Source organism: Pleurodeles waltl, chromosome 2_2 (assembly GCF_031143425.1).
Source record: "Pleurodeles waltl isolate 20211129_DDA chromosome 2_2, aPleWal1.hap1.20221129, whole genome shotgun sequence".
NCBI classification, from domain to species: domain Eukaryota; kingdom Metazoa; phylum Chordata; class Amphibia; order Caudata; family Salamandridae; genus Pleurodeles; species Pleurodeles waltl.
Genome location: NC_090439.1, coordinates 580367215 through 580389336, shown reverse-complemented (window position 1 = coordinate 580389336; position 22122 = coordinate 580367215). Strand labels below are relative to the sequence as shown.

At 41.1% G+C, this 22122-nt stretch overlaps 1 protein-coding gene across 2 annotated transcripts in view; it reads left to right on the top strand.

Annotated features, from left to right (window-relative positions):
* Positions 1-22122, top strand: part of KLHL14 (kelch like family member 14) — a 129078-nt gene that overhangs the window by 91194 nt on the left and 15762 nt on the right. For both annotated transcript variants that reach the window (XM_069220095.1, XM_069220094.1), the window contains exons 4-5: positions 14703-14792; positions 17070-17148. In XM_069220095.1, the coding sequence (XP_069076196.1) occupies positions 14703-14792; positions 17070-17148 (169 nt within the window). The remainder of the gene's footprint in view (positions 1-14702; positions 14793-17069; positions 17149-22122) is intronic.

Sequence of the window (22122 nt, the reverse complement as noted above, 5' to 3'; positions counted from 1 at the left end):
GGCCTCTCTGTCTCTTCTGCAGGAGCCACAGCTTAGCACTAGAGCGTTAATTGTTGTTGGTCCTTGCACATAGTTTAGCCGCACTGGGGCCCCCACCACCTCCAATGCAGGAAGTGAATGGTTTGCTCTGTCAGATACCTCGGCAGGATTTAAAAAGATGTCATATGTACTTTGTTTTGTTTCCTTCTATTTTTTAAGTCAGTTTACTTCTTTCTATCCCCAAGACATTCGAGGAGTACTCCTGAGAACTTGTGATGGTACATTTCCAAAGAGTAGTTGAGTAATTAATTTCTCAATTCCTATTTAATCAACCGTACACCTTTTTGTTCACCTGCGTAATTGCAGCAGGTGTGCCTTCACACAAGAATAGATGTGCAACTCACCTAAAATTACATTTGTTTTTTATCTCTGTTTCTCCTCTGAGAAAATACTTTTCCCTGTAGGAAAAAAAAAATCATCCCAATACAGAGAGGTGTTACCATTCGTTTTCCCCTTGGATGTAGCTGTATGCCTGACCTAAACTGGGATACGTTTTTCCTTATATGTAATGTGGCAATGTGCCTGACAAAACTTTGTGAATCCCCACAAACTCGCCAAATAGTGGGAGATCACCTAGTTGGGCTGACATTCTGGACCTGGACCCGAGCATATTTACTGACATACAGCATTACACAATGATGGTGTAGTATCAAATGTTCTTAGTTCTCTCAGTGAATGTAAATTCACTTTTTGTGAATATGAATACACAGCATGGATATACACTTGAAAAGCAAGCCGTTTTCACACCTAAGTTCACCTTGCATGTGAAAATGGCTTTGGAAATTGGGCCCGAAATAGCCCGTTTAACAAGCATCATCCCTAGCCCGCAGTCAAAGGAGTTATTCCCACACTCCCCACTGCCTGAACACCCAAATTACAAATATGGAGCCCTGATGGCGCTATCAGGTAACAGTGCAATCGTTACAACATCTAAATAAATAATATAATATGTTCAGCAGCAAAATCAGCAGCACTTACCAGTGTGATATTTCCAAGAGAAGGCGAATAAACTGTAACATGCATTAGAGTACGGGCCTAAGAGTGGTGACCAGGAATTGTTTTTTAATTTAGTATATGATTAATATTACATGTGTTCCATATTCACTGAAATTATTTGACAAGCTCACCTTCTCCTTAATGGTATCTTCTAGTTTTACTTTCCCAAAGGCTCAATTCTAGCAAAGTGACCAACAGTCAGCATTTTTCATAGTACTGACTTAATTCTCCAGGACAGTAAAAGGATTCAACGAATTAATGTGCCACATTGCACACTACTTGCTTCGATGGCCCCAAACAGCAACATCCATAAATCCATCTCTTTGGTGATAGGGTAGAAACAAAACATTTGCTGACAGTGCTAACATTGTCCCTTTTTTCTTTTGATTGGTTTCTTGTGGGGGATGTATTCTTTCATTAGGAACCTTTAAAGAAGAGCAATGTCCAATAATAATTTCCTCAAACTGGTGTACATCTAAATTCGTTTGGATTTTCCCCTCAGCATTTCAATAAAATTCATGTTATGAAGAAAAGTGCTGTGTAGGTGTAAATAACGCCCTTCAGTGGTAAAATAAGCTCTCATTTGTTTGAATGTGGTCTACAAATCCATTGTTATAGAAATTGATTCGTTTCTACACCAACAGCCATTAAAATCTACTTCTGCAAGGGACTTAGAGTTAGTAGGATCTAGGAGACAACAAGTAGCCAGAAACCTTCCTCAGGTTTCACAGGCAGAGTATGTCTTCCTATGCTGGCCGCTAAGAATATTACAGTTCTATCAGCCGATAGGAGACCATACTGGAACAGGCCAGACTGCCTCATACATAGGGGACTGCCTCCTTAAAAGAAATCTTTAACTTGAGAGCAACCTTTGAGTCCAAATGAATTCATCATCCATTGCTCCTTGTTTTTTCAAACCTTCTTGTCAAAATGTAACTATTTGTAGATGGAAAGGCTGAGAAGTCTTTAAAATGTTCCACACCAACAGATGACAGAAAATAGTTGAGGTTCTCATTCAGACTTCCTGCTGTTCAACTTAGTGGTATGTAAGAGAAAGAGCTGTGATGTTGTGCACGTACAAGAGTACGTGGATCCCAATAAACCCAAGTTTCTTCCTACTTGCTTGGCACCAATGCACACCATAATTCCCAGCACTTCCAAACGTTTTTGGCAAACACTGAGGGTTGCAGCATGGAATTTAATTGTCCTTGGTAATACATTGATCATGCCAGGTTTACGGAACTACATTTTCTGAAACATGGTCGGGCTCTCCCATTCGTGCACCCTAAGGTGCAGAAATAGTAGTGCATCAATGAATGAGTAACAGGTTATTAGATGTGAGATTTATGATACCTACTGCAAGACACGCCAGACGGCACTATCAAGTCACTGGACAAGTCAAAGATTAACTCATTGTGCAAGTAAGTGAGGTACGCCTGTAAGTTCTGCATGAGGTGGAGAGCGGCAGAAGAAAATGCGTGAGTGAAGTATAGTGTCTGTGTGTTGGAGAAATGGTGTATTTTACAAAAAGCAGATGCACTGTGAGGAAGAAAGACATAATGGCCTAATTTGTTAAAATCTTGCAAATCTCCTGTTATATAAGCATATCCCTGTATGTAGGGGTGCTTTACAACTCACTACACAGTTCACAAAACCTCTGCAGAAGTGCATGACTTGTTACACTTCCGAGTCATACATCGGTGTTCCATGTACCTTGCAGCATGACATTATGTAGTGACACATGGAATGGTTTCATAAAATGTGTAACAGATACAAATCTCTACCATGAACTGATAATTTTAGTAAAATAATCAAGCATTGTTTGAGTTAGTCCCACTACTATAACTAACAATGATTGGTCTAATGTAAAAAGCATATTATATATTACATAGTCAGAGAAATGAAGGATGGCATGTGTCCACTAACTGGTACCAGTTATTGATATAAATATTAATGAATCAAAAACATTTCCTAATTAAATATATAAACCTTTTTAAATTCTAGAAATTCTCTCACTAGAAAAGAGTGAAATTATATTTAGGAATTCACAACGCTCCCCCCTCGCATAATAATAGAGATAAAGAGCATACCCTCATCATGCATACTCACACCTTCCGAAATACATTCATAGCAATACTTCTTTTTGTTACATTCATATGAAGAGTCTGTTTAGTTTAACATGTTTTATTTGCAAAATGGACAGAAAAGGTGCCATTGCAGACCTCCCATTTATAGAAAACTTCTTAAAAGTACCAACAATAAAGATTTAGGGCCAGATTTAGAACTCGGCAGACGGGTTACTCTGTCACAATGGTGAGCAATAGCCCATCCGCTGAAATCTAAATCCCATAGGACATAATGGGACTTAAACTTCGGGGGACGGGAAATCTGTCCCCGTTGTGGCGGAGGAACTCATCCGCTAAATTCCAAATCTGGCCCTTAATTTCGTATTAAAATCTCAGTTGCTAGCAAGAAATACTTCTCCACTGTCACATACTTGGTGTTGAATCCCAAGTAACATTCAGCTCTGTACATGCAGTTGACAAAGTAGTTATATTATGCACTTTTTTTTTCATTCCCAGTCTGTACCGACGTGCACTCTTCATAGGTGTACCCAGAGCAGATTGGAACCATGCAGATAATTGCAAAACATACGTTCTTCAGTTTTCAGCAATCTGGAAACCTCTCCAAGTTCACACTTGCACTGGTAAGATCGTAGCTGTGGTTTCACACCATGCTCCCACCTTTCAATGGAGAAAGGCTCCAGCCTTCCTTTGAAGAGGATGCAGAGCCCTGCCTTTGACTGTAGCTCCTGCCAGGTGTCCCCTGTGGCATCAGTGGTGAAGCATCGGTTCATTGTGACCCGGCGGGGTCGATCAATTCAGTAGGGCAAGACGTGATGAGTCGACTTCACAGTGTCGCAATCATACTGCAGGACCTCAGCGGCGTCACAGCGACGTCAGACTTGCGTTGCAGGCCACAGTCGTTGCATGCAGTGAGGACCACAGATCTGGAGCAGGCAGTGGTGAGGAGTCGGGCAGCGGCATCCTTGCTGGAGTCACTGATGTCAGTGAACTAGGTAGAAGATAATAGATGAAGTAATTGTTTTCCCTGAGACTTCAGAACAAGAGGGAAGCTCAATCCAAGACCTTCCAGCAGACTCAGAGATCAGCAAGCAGCAGGGCAACAAGCAGGGCAGCAGTCCCTCTCTACAAAGAAGTCCAGATAAGTCCTTTGAGCAGTCAGGCAGTCCCCCTGACAGAGTCCATGGGTAGATCAAGAAGTGTCTGTTTTCGGGGGGGGAGGGGGTCAGAGACCCAGTATATATACCCAAAAGTGTCTTTGAGGTGGAGGAAACTTCAAAGAGTGGTTTTAAAGTGCACAAGTTACCCTTTCAGCCCAGTCCTGTCTGCCAGGATCCCTGTAGGGGGTTATCAGTCCCTTGTGTGAGGGCAGGCCACTGGCCTTCGAAGTGTAAGAGAGAGCACCTCCATCCTTCCTGCCCCGAGAGACCCATTCAGTATGCAGATGAATGCAGATGTGACTGAGAGTCCTGTGTTTATGGCTATCTGGGTGGAATGCACAAGGGGAGCTGTCAACCAGCACAGACCAGACATGGATTGGAGACAGGCTGTAATACACAGATGGCAGTAAGTGCAGAGAAATGCCCACTTTCTAAAAGTGGTATTTCTAAAATGGTAATATTAAATACAACTTCACCAGTAAGCAGGATTTTCTATTATCATTCTGGCCATGCTAAACATGACAGGGCTACCCCCTCCTGATCAGAATCTACCATTTAAAAGTATATGAGGGCAGCTCTAATGCTGGTCCATGAGAGGAGCAGGCATCACAGTAGTGGAAAACGAATTTGTAAGTTTTTCACTACCAGGACATGTAAAACACCTAAGTACATGTCCTGCCTTTTACTTACATAGCACCCTGCTCTTTGGTTTACCTAGGGCCTACCTTAGGGGTGACATTTGAAGAAAAGAGGAGTTTAAGGCTTGGCAAGTAGTTTTAAATGCCAAGTAGAAGTGGCAGTGATACTGCACACACAGGCCTTGCAATGGCAGGCCTGAGGCAGTGTTAAGGGGCTACTTATGCAGGCGGCACAATCAGTGCTGCATGCCAACTAGTAGCATTTAATTTACAAGTCTTGGGCACCTCTAGAGCACTTTAGTAGGGACTTACAAATAATTAAATATGCCAATTGGGTAGGAACCAATGTTGCCATGTTTAGGGGGAGAGAGCACATGCGCTTTAGCACTGGTCAGCAGTGGTAAAGTGTGCAGAGTCTTAAAACCAGCAAAAACCATTGAGAAAATGGAGAGAGGCAGGCAAAAAGTTGGGGGATGACCACCTGAAGGCTGTCAGGTCTAACAGTGCCCACAACAGTAACGTGGTGTGAGCACATGGGCAATGGTGTGTCCTTATTTTGATAGGACAATGAGCTTATGGAAAATGAAGAGTCCTGACCTTCAAATTTCTGAACTACAATTAGTGTGCCTTCGGAAACACATAGTAAGTGTTTGAAAGGGGTCACACAAGCTTTTGTGTCCCCATCTCTACCAGGAAAGAGGCCTAAGTGCACAAAAAACGAAAATGTACACCCACGGTGCCCCAGGCCTCCTTCTTTACTCCAGCGCCTGGAATGTATGCCCACCCTCAGAACGCAAGCAAAACGTGTGTGATCCTAAACAAATCATGTCACTTCACTGTGTATGAAAATTACAATAGTGTTCTATCTTAACATGTAAAAAAATACAATGTAAATTGTGTTTTTCAGTAATGTTCTAGTTATTTCCTCATCCTCCTCAATTACATACCCCAGTTATCATTACAGCCTGGATTCTGTAACCTGGTCTCAGCTGCACCCACATACTGTTATGCACACAGAAACTCATTTTCGAGAAAGCTCCCAACAATAAAAAAAAAATATTTGCAAAATGTGTCGCCACTTTATCAGCCAGGTCCGAACTACACGAAATATTTCAAAGAAAAATAACATAAAAAAATTAATATTTCAAATCTGAGGCATGACGACCTTAAACGCTGATACCAGGTATTAAACAAGACTTTCATTGTGCAGTTCAAATGGTTCTGTTTCTTTTTAATTAAGTGTTGAAGGAAACGTTTTTATCTTACAGTGTGCATTATACCTCCAACAAAAATATGTAAGGTTAAAATGATAAATCGAGTGAGATGTGAGCTGTGTAACCCGCAGAATTCTAGCCCGCCTTTTTGGCAGAGGCGAGCTGAGGATGGCGTCCTGGCTGGCCCTGAGTCATATTGATTTCCCACTGCACTGGTTTCCTAAGTGCTCTGTTGATCCGTGTCAAGCAATAAGTTCCCTGCCTGCGCGTGCACATCACCCCCATTTGTCCTCACCTAGATTTAAGGTGCCATTTGATGAGTTGAACAAGGACATCATTTTGTGCCAGTGGCCTGAAAGAGTTTTATATGATATGAAAGCTTATCCCGTGCTTTCTTACATTTATCATATCATTGTATTACAGTGGAAGTGAAACATATAATTCTGTTTTATACACGGATCATGTACTGTGTGCCGTGGAAGAGCGCAGTAAAATGTAGTGTATGCTTCTGCCGTTTCTTATTTGAACCACCTTAAACAATATTCCATGGGATCGGATTACTACAGTTTTAATCTGGCGTTTTATAGCGTCATTTTTTTTATTCCTTCCATTCAACCTCGTGGATAAATTACAGTTTTGAAAGCTGTAATCTATAAATATCCATTTGTCTAATGAGGACATCACCCTAGCAAGATCGCTTGTTATAATGCTTGCTATTTTTTTTTTTGAAAGACGATGTTTAAATAAAATACACACCGAAAAACCAGTGTGTTTTTATTTGTGAAGATTCATAGGTGGATGAATAGTTTTGTGTCTAGCCATTTACATCAAAAAACACCAGCACTAGCCGCTAGAATCACTAGGGGCACGAAAATGAGCTTTGAGATAATTCCATCACAGGAGGTGATGTCACAGGAAGTGGATAAAAGAACCACGGGCCATATTTACAAGAAAGTGGTGCATCACAAGTGATGCACCACTATTCTTGCGGCCCCCTGGTGTCCCCTAGCGCCAACATGGTAGCACCGTATTTACAAGGGGCAATAGTGTATTTTTTTTTATGCTATTGTAACGGTATACCGGATTAGCGTAAAAAAATTACGCTAATCCAGTATAGTGTTGAGGCCCATTGAAATCAATGGGAGCCTCATTTTAAGCAGGTTTTAAAAATTACACTAGACGCTAGAAGTGGCGCAATGGAATCTTGTAGATTCGATTGCGCCATTTTTAGTGACCCTCTAACGAGGGAATGCCCCCTTTGCTACATCATGCATATATTATTCATGATGTGGCGCAAAGCTAGTTTGCGCCACCTTGTAAATATTGCACAATAGTAGTGGCCCGTTAGTACCACATTTACAGCAAAAATGTTGCTGCAAATGTGGCACTCAGGGGCGCAAGGGCTTGTAACTCTGGCCCCATGTTTTATGCAAAAATATTCATGTGGCCTCATAATCTGTGGGAGTGCAAAGATTTGCAAAGAAAGAGGAGTTCTCTTAAGAAAGCAACAGTGCTACGTGGTTACATTTGAATGAATGAAATGGATTTGTGGTGAGCTTAAGGAGATGATAAAGGGGGCGTGACCTTGTATACCTCAATAATGTTTAACAGTACCCCAAATACACTATTCACCATCACATCCTGTTGCAGTATAATGACATGTCCTCGTATTTCAGAACCATAACATGTCACCAAGTTTAAAATTCAAGACATTTATCTCTAGCTGTAGAACTACTGTTTGTCACACTCATGTGAACAAGACAGGTACGTCTGTTTTGGATCACAGCATGACTTAGTCTGTCCACCTGTTCTAGAATCATGGCATTTTCTGTAGTCCCCAAATTAGGCATGTCTGCCAGCTTCAAAATAATGTCCACTGGTATCTGACACATTGCATGTGAGGTTATGGACCATGGTGTGACCACTGTTTCTGAATCATGATTTGACTACAAGTTTCTAAATGAAGGCATGCCTTCTTATCGAAGAATTTCGTCTTTTCTGGCAATTTCATGAACTGATTCCTGGGTTCCTGATCAAAATATGTCACATTTCCTTAGCAAATGAGCAGCAGCTCACTCTAGTTTGTAGGAAGTTATGGAACATTTCAAGATTGTGCCGAAAAGTGGCAAGAGGTGAAGGCAAACACGTATCATCAGAAATAGTTAGGAGTTGTCTTACTGCTTGCAGATGAGATCCTCACTGACTATACACGTTTAGCTTTTTTCTGAAGTGGACGAGTGAAAAAGCACACGTGATCTCTAGTGCAAAGTTGTTCCAAATCCATAGTATGTATCACAATAGAGCTTGTCTTCTTGTCCCTTCGATTTCACGACTTGAGTTCCAATTTGGAGATGTTGAGTTTTTTTTGTTGCATTGTCCTCATTCATTTCTTGGACTTGCCTGCAGAAAGCATAACTCTAATCGCATTGGCTACTTGCTCACAAGTGCATACTATTGTAGACACTGAATTTACAACAAAGCACTTGGCAACAATGGACCCAGACTACTGTGTTTGGGAAGTGCAGAGCCGGATAGAGCGAGTGCAAGCATTAGAGTAGATGGGTGCCATAGAAGCCACTAAATCGTGTCTTTTATTTTTGGTGTGCTCAGCGGTGCATTAAGAACCACACACGTTTTTACTTATGCATATTGTTAGTGAGCAGGGACAGCAATTACTGGCAATGGCACATGGTTATGCACTTAAAGTTCCAGTATCAGTGTTTCTCCCACATTGCCATCCTTCGACCAGAGATCAATTTAGGAAACTAATCCATACATTTGATAACACAACAATGGCTATATCATAGTTATAGTAAGGACCAACAGTGAGATAAAGATTTCAGAGTGTACATAATTAGCGTAATTCAATCAATCCTGCAAACAGGGTGTCAGCATCACATCAAAGTGTATACATATACATTATATTGGTAAAGGTGATTGGTGATTATGAAGATGTAGTGCTTAAGTGAGTGAAGGAACTCTGAAGAAACACATACAAAGAAAATGTACAAGTTTTGGCTGAGTAACCAGCTGTTGGTCATAATCAGATTATGCATTTATGTTTATGTTTCTGTTTATGTTTTTGCTTGGAAAGTTCACAGAACACATTCAGCCCAAACAGGTTTAGTTGATGTTTTGGTCTTTAGGAGATGATTTGAGGGGTCTTCTTCCGAACACCAGGCAGAGACAGAGTACAATAAATTAAAACATGAGAACAGTGCCACTAAGTATGGATGTCCAAAAAGAAGAAAAAAAGACTAAGGGCCTTCGTCACAAATGGCTATTGCTTCTACCATATTACAATCCCATTATATCCTATAGGGAGTGCAATACGGTGAACAGGATATCCATCAGGTTTGTGACAGAGTATTCCCTCCTCCAACATCTAAATCAGGCCCTAAATTGGAGTGGTTCAGGGGTTTACCTCTGGCAATTATGTGTTAAGAGACCCATACGTCTTATTCTCAGAACAAGAACAGAAGCCAAATTGGAACCCATAGAACTCCTGAGGCCTCTAAATGTTGGGCAGTGCTGAGTAAGAGGCTGTCATCTCCCAGGCTAACTCTACACAGTAATAGCACCCCTTCAGATGTATTAGATGGTGGGCAGTGGGAGGAGTAATAGGCAGTTTGAAGAAAATGACAAGAATGAGAGGCAGAGTCAGGAAGAGTAAGTGATGGAAAGGTGGGCAATGACTGGAGGGAGAAATATTTAGAGGAGGGAAGGGGAATGACAAGCATTGATGTAAGAGAGTGGTATTGATGGGAGAGAGTGACTTTGAAGAGATGGGAAATGGTGCAAGGAAGATGGACACCTACATAAGAAGTGGACACTGCCACATAAGTGAACACCAATACAAGAAGTGAGCACTGGCTGAAGATCATATCTTTAATAGACACATCTGTAAACTTTTTAGGAAGAGTATTTTACAACAGGATTAAAGAGTGGACACAGGACATCCATTTGGTACCCTTGCCATTATGACTTTAGAAATTGGGTGGGAACTGTTGAGCAATGTCTTAATCTGTCACTGATTATTGGTAAATATACCGCTGCTAAACAATCCCCCTTATACATGGCATTTATGGACCTGACCTCAGCGTTTGACTGTGTCAATCACTCCAAGCTGTGGGAATACCTCCTCTCTTATGAAAGGGATGAAGCACTGGTGCACTTGTTGGCATGTTTACACAGAGAAATGAAGGCCAGACTTAGAATAAGCACAGATAGAAAGGTGTCCAATGACATGAGGATTTCATGGGGGGAGACAAGGGTATATTTTGGCCCCTGCTTTATTCATTTTATAGATTAATAAGCTCTACCTTTTTTAGTTGCTGCTACTCCAGACATACCCAAAATCAAAGGGTTATCGCTTCCTTCTCTCCTTTACGCTGATGAAGCAGTGCTGATGGCACAGACGCCAAAAGCCCTGTGTCTGTTGGTGGATGCCTCTGTAGACTTCATGGGTGATGGATTTTGCCAAACCCTATATCATAGCAATGACCTGAAGGGTAAGCAGTTAGTGACCCTTTCTGTAGGGCACTAACAGTTTAAGATACACCAGCATTTTTCCTACTTAGGGGACACCTTTTCTGCATCAGGATCTTAGACGTCTCATATCACTCAGAGGACGGTCTAAGTTGTCTAGGGCAGTAGATTAATTATGTAACCTACTCCAGCAACATGAAGGGGGTACCCTTAGCCATTTGCTGCATATTTATAAGACTCAGTATACTCTTATCTCAACATATGGAGCTAGGATATGAGGTAACACTAACTGTGATGCTATTCAGGCTGAAGAAAGTAGTTTTTGTAGGAAGGTGCTGTTGGTCCCTATGTTATCTTCTTATTTGATCTGCCATGAAGAACTAGACTTACCCTACCTAAAAGACTATATTAGAGTACGCCTTGCATTTCTGTGGTTAGCAGTATGGAGAAATGCAGAGGCCACTTTAACCAGGGATATCATCAGGGACTGAGTGTGATAGGTTAGCCGTGTGAGGTCTGTTGTTCAAAAGATTGGTTTACAACATAGCTTCACAGACCCTGAAAATAATGCAAATGTAAACAAAACAATGTGTGCAGCAATCTGTTTAATTTTGAGAATTACCCAAGATTGAATGAGGATGGAAGGAAGTTAACTGCGGCAACTTATGTGAATATGGTTGCAGCAAGCCCATTTAACAGCTCTTTATCTACAGCGAGTGGGTGCTGGGAATGGAGTTTGCTGTTTTGGTTTAGTGTGGGCACACTAAAGAGCTTATTATGCTTTCCACGGGGTGTCCAAAAAAACACAGATGTGTGCCCTTGCCCATGTGATGGGAGTTCTTGTCAGACCATGCAGCACTTTGCGCTTTTTCTAAACTTTACTTGAGATATACAAATCACTTTTAATTTCTGCTCATCAAAAACACAATAGTAAGGATTTCAGGGTGGTCTTTAGTTTCTTGTTACAAATGCCGGATGCCAAGACAAGCCTACACGTAGGCTTTTTTCTCAGAGCGGCTGTTTGGGCTCGTCGCACTATGCTTTATGATTAAGATGGCCATGTCAAAAATTTAGCGAATATTCAGCTATCTTAGGTTGGCTCTGATTTTGTGTGTGATAAATTGTGTTTTATCTTGTATTTTATATGTTTTTAAATGTTTTTATGTGATTTTTCTTTTATGGATATTTGATTATCCAAATAAAGATGTTTTGACTGACTGACTGGCTGGCTGAAGAAGTATGCAAAGGAGAGTGGTCACAGATTGGAGAAATTGAAAATTACCACATAAGTGAACACTGAAGGGAGAGAGGGGCAATGATGGAAGAGGAGGACAGTGGCCAAAGAAGTGAACACTAATAGGAGGGGTAAACAGAGATAGTGGTGGAACAGAGGAAACCTGATCAAGAAAGGAGGACAGTGACAGGAGAGGGAAAAACTTACACATGACAAGGGATGGGCAGTGATAGAAGAGACAGACACTGATGAGAGAGAGCAGTAGTGATGTGAAGTCTAAACTAATTGGATGGGCTCAGTGACTGGAGAAGGGCCTATTTGGAAAGAGAAAAAAGGATCAGTAGAGCTGAACAGTTATGACACATGAACACTGATGAAAGAGAGGACAGGGTCAGGAAAGAGGAGGGCAATTACAGGAGAAGGGAAGAGTGCAGTGACGAGAGAGAGAGTGGCAGTGATGGGAGAATGGTAGACAGTGAAGGTGAAGAGGAAGATTGAAAGGGGAGAGTTGGCAGTGTGGGGAGAGGTGTGACTGTGGCTGTGCAGGTGAGTAGACCATCAGCGTTATTGACTGGAGAAAGAAGAGCAACGGGAAGATTAGAATACATAGAGTGTAAAAAAAAAAGGGAAAAGAAAGGAAGGATCCGATCCTGCTCTGCTAGTGTTGGCGCAGTACAATCATCACTGGGCCAGCAATGTAATATACTTCCTCCCAGTCAACTCTATCCTCCCTTCCTGTCATTTAATCCCTGCTAATGCTTGAAGGATACCACCTCGAAGACATTTTGTCCTTAGGAAAGAGTTGGGTCAGCATTACAAAATTTGAAGACATCTGGTTTAGTTTTATCTACAATTACGCTAATCCAGTAGAATCAGATGGCGACCATATAAACACCCTGGTACGACATGAACTTCCTACGCTCATCTAAGAAGCCTCCCATAAACTAGGCTATAATCCATGCCTTCCAAGCTCTATCCTTGGGATAGCTTCTTACCCAGTTGACTTAAGATTGTAAATGCAGATTATTAAGTTTGTGCAGAAGACACTCTATCTTCTCCTAGCTGCCTGCCTGAGGAAACCAGAAGAGGTGCATCAATTTTCAGTTTGAATTTATATCACCAAAAGTCTTGATCCAAGAGCTCAGCATCATATCATGGAACAGTCCACATGGAGATTTTGACCTTGATATCCTGGGTAGCTATTTTCCTATTATTAATTTTGCTTCTAAGAGGTTGTCTTGCTGAGAGAGTGTGCCGAAGGAGGCTGCTGAATCATTTTACAGAAATCCACGCTAAGTAGTTTGCTACTGGTAAGACTACAAAGACCTGCACCACTTGTGAGACATAAGGGAACACTTCTATTTCCCATGTGACTCAGACACTGGGATCAACCAACATCTGCAATTGTTTAGAAAGCCAGTTTTGCCTTACAAACCTTCTCTTGATGGTCTGCTTTCATTTTTGTGGGAACAAAAGATCTATCTTTACCCATGCCTGAATACCAGGATGACCTAGGTGCAACCATCTGGCTTAAACACAACTGTATAAGATAACTGCACTACCTCATACTGATGTGACATTTCCCAGTCTCCAAAGTATCTAGAAAAGCCCATCCAAACCCAAGACCCTCATTGAGTCTTGTTTCTGACTTTGAGCTCCATCCCTATGAATGTATAAAGGCAGTTTGTCCATTTCCAACAATTGCATTAGATTCAATCTCACTTTCCAGTCAACCTGGTGTTTTCCCTTAGGCTCTGCTCTGATCTTTTAACACCAAGTGTCTAGAGTTTATTGACGGGGTCACACATCAGGTATTGCATGTATTCGGTATCCTGTGGCTCTGCACTGCTAAAACCTCCAGACTTGTCCCACTTGAGAATTTCTTAATCTAGAGCCCCTGACTTTAGTCCAACTCCATGCACTTGTTGGTTGGCAACAAAAGGTTACCATATCCGTGGTAGACCTCTGGAGGGCACTCAGAAATTATTTGTTTTGCTATTTCCTATTGATTGTTAATGCAGCAACTCTTACATGTGGTTTCAATAGAGCGTCTTTCATTCTGACATAACATTTGCCCGCCTTCACCGATAGATAATGCCAAATTCCAAGGAGGCAAATTCCGCAGGTTCCTCCCATCCCTAGACATTTGTATTTTTTTTTGTTCCTGGTGGTCCCAAACAGGTATTTTCCGAAAACCTGCACTATGTAGGGCGAGTCCTCTCATGTTCATTGACCAGTGGTCCTTTGGAGAACAGGTTGCTGATCAAAGGCTTCCTACAGCAGAGCAAGACAAAGCTGCGCTGCCAGAAACCGGATGCTTAGCCCACCACTAAATGAGGGTCTGGAACTGCAAATGTGGTAGGTCCAGTGTCCCCCTGATTTGCACATATCTCTTTTATTGTTGGTAATGTTTATGCTCCGTCTGCTTCAGTCTCACTTCTCATTCATTTGACTAAAAGCACAAATGTTATAAAAAAAATGTGCTTTAAGTGCTTGTACTTAGCATGAGTAAAAAATTTACTTAAAAGTAAATTTTGCCTTACACCATTTTAACCTCTACAACATTACAAGCTGTTGCTTATTTGCAGATGAATGGTCAGGTCAGGGATAGGACAACAAGTGGAAACTACACAAAGTAAATAGGAAGTCCTTTCTACTTTCTGTTCCTGTTGCTGCCTTCATGACCCCGAGAACAACTATAGCAAGAGCAGTGCCAGGGTTTCCAAAGAGCCAACCATGGGTTGCAGATGCGGCCCCTGGTACAGCTAACTGACATCCTTGCATGTGTAGGTGTTGCACTGAACAACAATTTGGTCTTGCTAACATGAAGTATGTATTTTCTTTTGCAGTCATGCCGTATAACAGTGCGCATCATTGTGTTGTGGAAGTTGAAAACTTCTTGTTTTTAATGGGAGGTGAAGACCAGTGGAACCCCAATGGTGAGTGCCTCTCTCTTCATGCACAAAGTTATATGGTGTCCACTCACTATTATCTGGGGCATTGTACTGTGGCATGGAGCACACAAGGGCCACCGCATATAAAAAATTAGTTGAAAGACATGACTGTACATGCCAATAAAACCATAGAGATCATACTGTGAAATAATGATAATACCAACTCTGCCATTCATGTTTTTAATGAGAATTCAAAAAGGACCCCCTCCTAATTTCTTTTAAAATTTAATTTTCCACTTTATCTACATTATCTTAATTTTGTTTGCATGGAAATAGCCAGTAGTATCACATGCCACGTTTGAGTATGGCCTAATCGTGTTTGTAAGCTCCAAGGGCCAGAGGTTCAAAGGTTTGAGGTCGCAAACAGCCTGATTCACACAATCAGGCCATTTGGAACTGTAAAAAAATTGTTTTAGTGTACAAAAGACAAAATGTAATTCGCAATTTGCATTTGCAATTTGGTATTTTGAACGGCCGTGTTTAACAAGTCCCTTCCAAATACCGAATGGCAGTAGGATATGTTAATTTGTGACTTGATTCCTGTTACATTAATACTTTACCACCAAGTATAAAGTGGTGGTAACCCATTCACAAAGGATTCCTGTGGGACCCCTTCCTCCTTAAGAATGTTTAAAACATATTTTTTAGGAGCAGGCAGTGGTCCCACGAAGCACTGCCTACTCTTAAAAACAAAACTTAAAAGTTTAAGTTTCTTTTTTTAAACACAGCCTGTTTTTTTCTTAAGGAAAACGGGCTGCGTTAAAAAAGAGTACTTTATTAAAAAGCAATCAGTGACATGGTGTCTACTGACCCTAGCAGGTCACCATCCCTGTAATTGCGTCGATTCCCAATGGAATGCAAATTGCAACTTATCTCATTAATAGTCATGAAGTAGGTCTATTTGCGACCTACTAGGAATTGCTATTTGGGAATACAAACATTCATATATTAGGAATAACGATTTCATAACTACAATTCGGAGATAATTGCAATCAGGAAATCAGTATTCCTACTGTTTGTATATTCAGCTCCTACACAAAATGTATGTGTGCTAGTGACACATTACAATTGTTTTAATCACTTATGTTGGTCTTTGATGGTGTGACTATGGCTTCCCTTGTCTCCTTCTATGAAGGGGTATCTGCTAGCTGAGAGCATTGTGAGAGTGCTAGTATATAACATGCCTTCCTTGCTGGGTATCAGTCAATGCTTGAAACCACTGTGTATCACAGAGACTCTTTTTTGTGCTCTTGCTTTGATGTACAGTCTGAACACACTTTTGTGTATATAATGGCCATGTAGTTCTTCTTAATGGATGTGGATGCTGTCCATCTGTGAGAACTTGAATAGGTACCCTTTTGTGATATTTTGCCCTGAGTACTTAGGGAAAAGAATTGAGTTGGTGTGGTACAGGGCGCCGGATCTATAGATCTGTTTATTCTGTTTATTCATTTGTATATATTTATTTTGATATGTAGATGATCCAGACGAAGATTAGTTAAATGCCATGTGCTTTGGATAGCTCTAGTGCAAAAACAGGGTACACATGGGGTTACCAAATTTTCTCAAATAAAATCGAGGACAGGCTGCCGAAACAGAAATAGGATTACACTTTGGCAGTGACTAGGCACAGAAGGGCTACAATGACAGCATAAAAAAGAAGAAAATAATGAACAAGTAGCTCGCCAGTTGTTGCCAAATACATCTCAGAATTAAACAGTGAGGGTGCTGCCTTTGCCTTGTTTGCAGTAGGTAGGCGCTCTGTGGGTGATGCATGGGCATATCCATGCATACACCCTAGGAGTTTGACGCAAACCGATATTGACAAACACTTGTAGAGTGAGTTTCCACCAAAATGGTGCACCCGCCCCAGGGTGCTGTAACAAGGACAAATATCTTCAATCTTCCTCATTATTTCTTCTTTGCATGCATCCTGCATCCTCCCCTGAGTCCCTCCACATTTACTAATGAGACAGGGTAGACAACTCCAAACATAAAGATATAGGCGAAATGTACATTTTGTGCTACACTTTATAGTACTTTATGTAGTACTACAAAACGTACTACAAAGTGCAGTTTGAGACTCAGGCACTTAGAGCTTAACCGAGAGACTCCTATTTCAAATAGAAATAGTAAACTTTCTATTTCTAACTTTATTTTTTATATTTTCCATATTAGAAAAACAGAGGAATACATTTTTTTGTCTTGAATGGCCTCACTTTATATTTTCATTTAGCATGCATTCTCTTTTTTTTTCTCCAGGGAAACACAGTACAAACTTTGTCAGCCGTTATGATCCACGATTCAATAGCTGGATTCAACTGCCCCCCATGCAAGAAAGGTGAGTTATTTGTGTTTCCTTCTCCACCCTCTGTTCTTTTAGTCCTGTGTTGATCCAAGAATTGTCACAGAGGTGAAAAGTGTTTTGTAAGCACTGACATATCTCGTAGTAGGTTGATAATGCACGAAGTCCATGCTGTATAAATCTAATCTCCTCCCCAATTAATCTCTCATTACAGGGCATGATGATATAGCTTTTAAAGAGAAGTTATTATATTGAATATTTCAACAGTGTTCAGTCGTGGCCTGGTACTGGCCATCAAAATGCCCACAGCAGAACCACTGTCTCCTCCAGTTCTCAAACTGGAACTCCTCATTGACTTGATACATTATAAATTGCCTGTGCCTGTATCTGTATTTCAACACCATCATCTAACCCTTTAATATGAGAAATTCTATATTACCCTCTCCACACCCTATTACTTGTTTTTCTCATTAGAACCTTCACCCCTTGACACCAAACCTGGTAAACCCCATCATTTATGTAGTCCAAACCACATTAGCTCCCACCTAGTAAATGGGGAAAAAATAAGACCCATACACGCCTTGTTGCATACACACATGTTGTGCATTACCTCATGTGGTCCCTGAGTCAGGTCAAATCTTCATTCTTTCTTGCTTTCTTTTCCTCCCGCTGAACTTACCTCAGCACGTATACATCCTATTCCCCCTGTCTGCCTACTACTCATTCTCCATTCATAGAGAATAGCTTTGTGTCATTTTTTTACCTCCATTGTCATAACTGTAATTTACCCTCTCAGCCTTGTTGGTTCTTCCTGCTCTTCCTCCTTCTCCCAATTCTGTACGTCAGCAGCCACGTTTGCCTCTCAAATCAAGAGGCTTTTGTGTGCCCTTCCGTCCAATTTCCTCACGCCACCTGTCAGCAGTCCTTTCAGTAGTAGCTCTTTCTCTAAAGCTGCAACAATGTTAACACTCCTCAAAAAGCCTCTTCTACCTCCACCTTCATGGCAAACTATCTCTCAAAGATCCAAGAGTGACTTGTCTTCAGCAGTAAGAAGCTCTGACTTCTGCTCACAACCTGTGTGACACCCTACAGTAAAGTGTTTCCACAACACAACTGCACTGTAATTCCCTCTGTCATGCCTCGAAATTTCCCACAATTTCCCAGCACAACAAATTTCCAGCCTTCCAAGCTAATGGTGTTATTGTGCACAGTTGATACTATTGTCAATGCTGTTAAGGTGTGACTGGTAAGTCTCTCAAATGAATTGTATACTACTTTCACGGCTGCACCTACATTATATCGTCGAGGTCCACCATCAATATCTCTACCCCTTCCCATAAGGGGTCCACAGGTCCACATGGCTAGCACCCCCTTGTACTATTTTGTCCTCTGCAAAAAGCATCACTTCTTTTAGTTTCTTCAACCTTCTATCTGTTGATAAAACGCTAATCTTCTCCCCCAATTACAGTTATCCATTTCTTTTTACAAGCTACATAATCCTGCAACCTCTTCAGTCTGTTCTCAAATCAACCTCAATTTATGGACATCAGGCTGACTGACATTCATCCAAATTCATCACTCTAGTCCACCAACCATCCAACGTCTGGTCTCATATAACACAGCGCAATATATTACTATTTACACTCCATCTGGTCCCCCTCAATCAGAGGATCAGCACCTTAAAACTGAGCGTTAAGCCCCTGAACACATTGTCCAGATTTCAGTTCATTAATCTTCTCATACAATACCACTGTAGCACTTATACCTTTTCAAAACTGTCTGCATTAAAAAGCTGGCGTCAATGTCCATCTATCAAGACTTATCCTTCAAGCCACAAGATGAAAGCCAAACAGGCACCATTCTTCCCCCAAAGTGCCACCACTGACTTTTGCGGTATCTAGCCGGCGCGGTAGCCTGGATCCCCTGGAGGTCCCTTTTTAGGGCTTGGGGCCACTGTTGGCGCCTCTGCCACTTTCTCCAGCTTTTCCAGGTACAGTAGGTATGAGTGGGGGCTTCAGAGGAGAAAGAGAGAGATATGAGATGGAGAGAGAGGTGAGAGAGCAAGGCTGGTTTTACATTTTTTGCCAATGCTCCTTTTGGTTCCCACTCCAGACCATTCATCTATATTTGCTTTGCTCCATACACTTAATTTTTCAAACTCCCCAATCTGATTGTACCACAGTTATGTTTAATTCACTAATTGCCATTCTCTAAAAAAAAGAACATGAGCTATGAACCACATTTATGGTTCAAGTAAAGATCTAACAAATAAACATATTTTAGCAATTCAAATTACATTGTATGTTACATATTATCCTTATTTAATGGTCGTATCGCTAATCCAGGTGGAATAAAATAGATTGGCCTTGCATATAAGTCTCTGAAACTTGTTATATATGCATAACTAACCTACTGTTAAACTTCCATTAACCTTACAATCCAGTGAAAGAAATGGCTAATGGCTGGGGTGGAGAAGTCACAATACCAGGTTCGAAATATCGACTTGCAAAATTATTAAGTTCACAACAGTTACTACCAGAATATCATCAAGGAAAGTAGAAGAGGAGTTTAGAATGCTGAGGGACAGCTTTACTTATAATTCATACAACACAATCCAGCAAGGCAAGTTGGTGCGCTGCATTGCATGAATGGAAAAGAGCTAAAAAGTGCCATTTATACTAAGACATGGTCCTCTTCAGCTCTCTCCCAGCACTTAGACACTTCTGACAGCCAGCGGCAATGCAGGCACCCTTGCACTGTGGTAACAGGGCCACTACATTGGCAGAACTGTGTGTTACTCTGTATATACTAAACCAAGCAAAACCACACAAAGTTGCGCAAAGTGAAGCAACCCTGAAAATCTGCCTCTAAATCTGTACTTCCCTACATATGCCTGCATTGACTCCATAGTAATAGTCAATGTTATTGACTTGATATTGCTTCAGGTCGATATTACAGTGGTTGATGTTGTGACAACCGAAGGAATTAGGTCTCCTTCATACTGGTATGTCCTAATGGAGCTGAACTTTATATATTACTCTGTCTAGGATTCTTGGAAGTGACACATATATAAACTTTCATGCTCAAAGATGGCATTAAAAATAAATATTCTTGAAATTGACAAATTTAGGAATTAAGAGCAGGGGACGTTTTGCAAAGCTGTCCAAGCAAGTGCTGTTTGCCACCAATAATGGAAATGGCAGGGGGTAATGATGGCACCTCTGAAGGGTCATGCAATGATCGTAGAGCATGTTGTGTTCTGTAGAAGGGCAGTTCATTACTGCTCTAAACTAGGAACAAAATACACAGCCCAACGAGCACTGGTGTTGCATGTAATTTAGCACTGCTGATCATACAAATCGGGGTTTGTTTAGATTAACAGGCTGAGTTCTGTATGGAAATATTGTGTCAGCTTGCTTTATTAACGCTTTTTATGTTTCATGACATATCGCTACATTGCTTTTCTACGTCATGCCGCAGCTGCAAAGTGCTCCGTCAAAAGCCCCTTTTCAAGGGTACATTTCGTGATAATGTGGGGGACATTATAAGAAGAGACATACATTCAGAAAATCCCGCCTTTATAAAAACTAAGGTTTATATTGGCTTCACCACTGATCTTTAATCTGAGTTCAAACCTCAGGCTTAATTTGATTACATCTCACAACTAATATGTTACTAAAGCGTCTTCTAGAGTTTAAAGAGTCTTATTTTCACTTATTCTGTAACGACGTTTTAGCTAAATGAAGGTACCTCAAAAAATCAAGTTTGAGGGACATGTATGCAATAGGAACTTGCAGAACAATATTTGTGACTGAATTGAAAAAGTGTAATTTGTAAACATATGTGGAGTAACTTTCTAATAACCAACTGCACACAGTGCTGCATTGTCCTGCCCTCACTCCCCCATCATGTATTGGTTTTTGTAACCTGATCTCACCGGGACCTGACATGCCATAGTGTTCTCTGCATTGCTCCTCTTTTTGAGGATGTTAAGGATACAATAGAAGTGTCCTCTCTTAGGTACCTCACTGTTCCTTTGACTCACACCAAATACCAATTTTTAGGGCCTGGCTGCGAACAGCGTTAGCTGTCTGTAAGTTGACCTTTTGTTTCCAATGCATTACATTTACTTAGAGTGGGTTTGGGCCAGCCCCATGCACTTGGATGGCTTTGTTATATTTTCTCCTTACTCCATGGCTTTTCTCCCTATTCTTTCCTAGGTTTGTTGGCCTCACATTGTTTTCATTGGATTATTTGTGTCCTTCCAACGCATATTTGTGGGGGACTCTTTTCATTTTTTTAAAGATTTAGCAATACATGTGAGTGCATGGTTTTCCAATTTTGCTCTCTCCCCACGTACTCTATTTTTATTAGCCTAGCATGCTCTTCCCATTTCCCCTCCCTGTCTCACTTCCCGATTACACACACACACGCACATATGTATGTATATATATACATATATATATATATATATATATATATATATATATATATACTTTTGATTACACGGGCCCAGCAAAGCAGTGTGGATGGGCCTCTTGCTCCCTTTGTTGTGCTTTGCATACGCTCATTTTCTTTTTTTAAATTTGAATTTACCTTTCTAAAATTGCCAAGTGCATCATGATGCATGTTTACGCAGGTGTCATGATGCATGCACGCGCACTTGGGCGTCTGCATCTTGATGCCCGTGTGGACATCGGTGACCAGCTTAGAATAGGTTTTCTACAATAGAAAATGTATTCCAAAATGGCCAGCCATTTGTGCTTGTGCATCTTGATTTATGCACTCGTGCCATTGCAAAGAAGCGTTGTCAAAGCCAACAGCTCAGCCTTTTATTCCCAACAGCTAGTGGCCTTGCACGTGCTTGTTTTAAGTGTCCTGAGTTTCGATGTGCCATAGCAGATCCGTCACTCAGAATCTCTTTTCAAACTGTAAATAATGTCACTTTATCTGTGAAAGGGCAGCGGTGTATAAGACAGCAAGATCACAGAACATTACTGTAATGGTAGC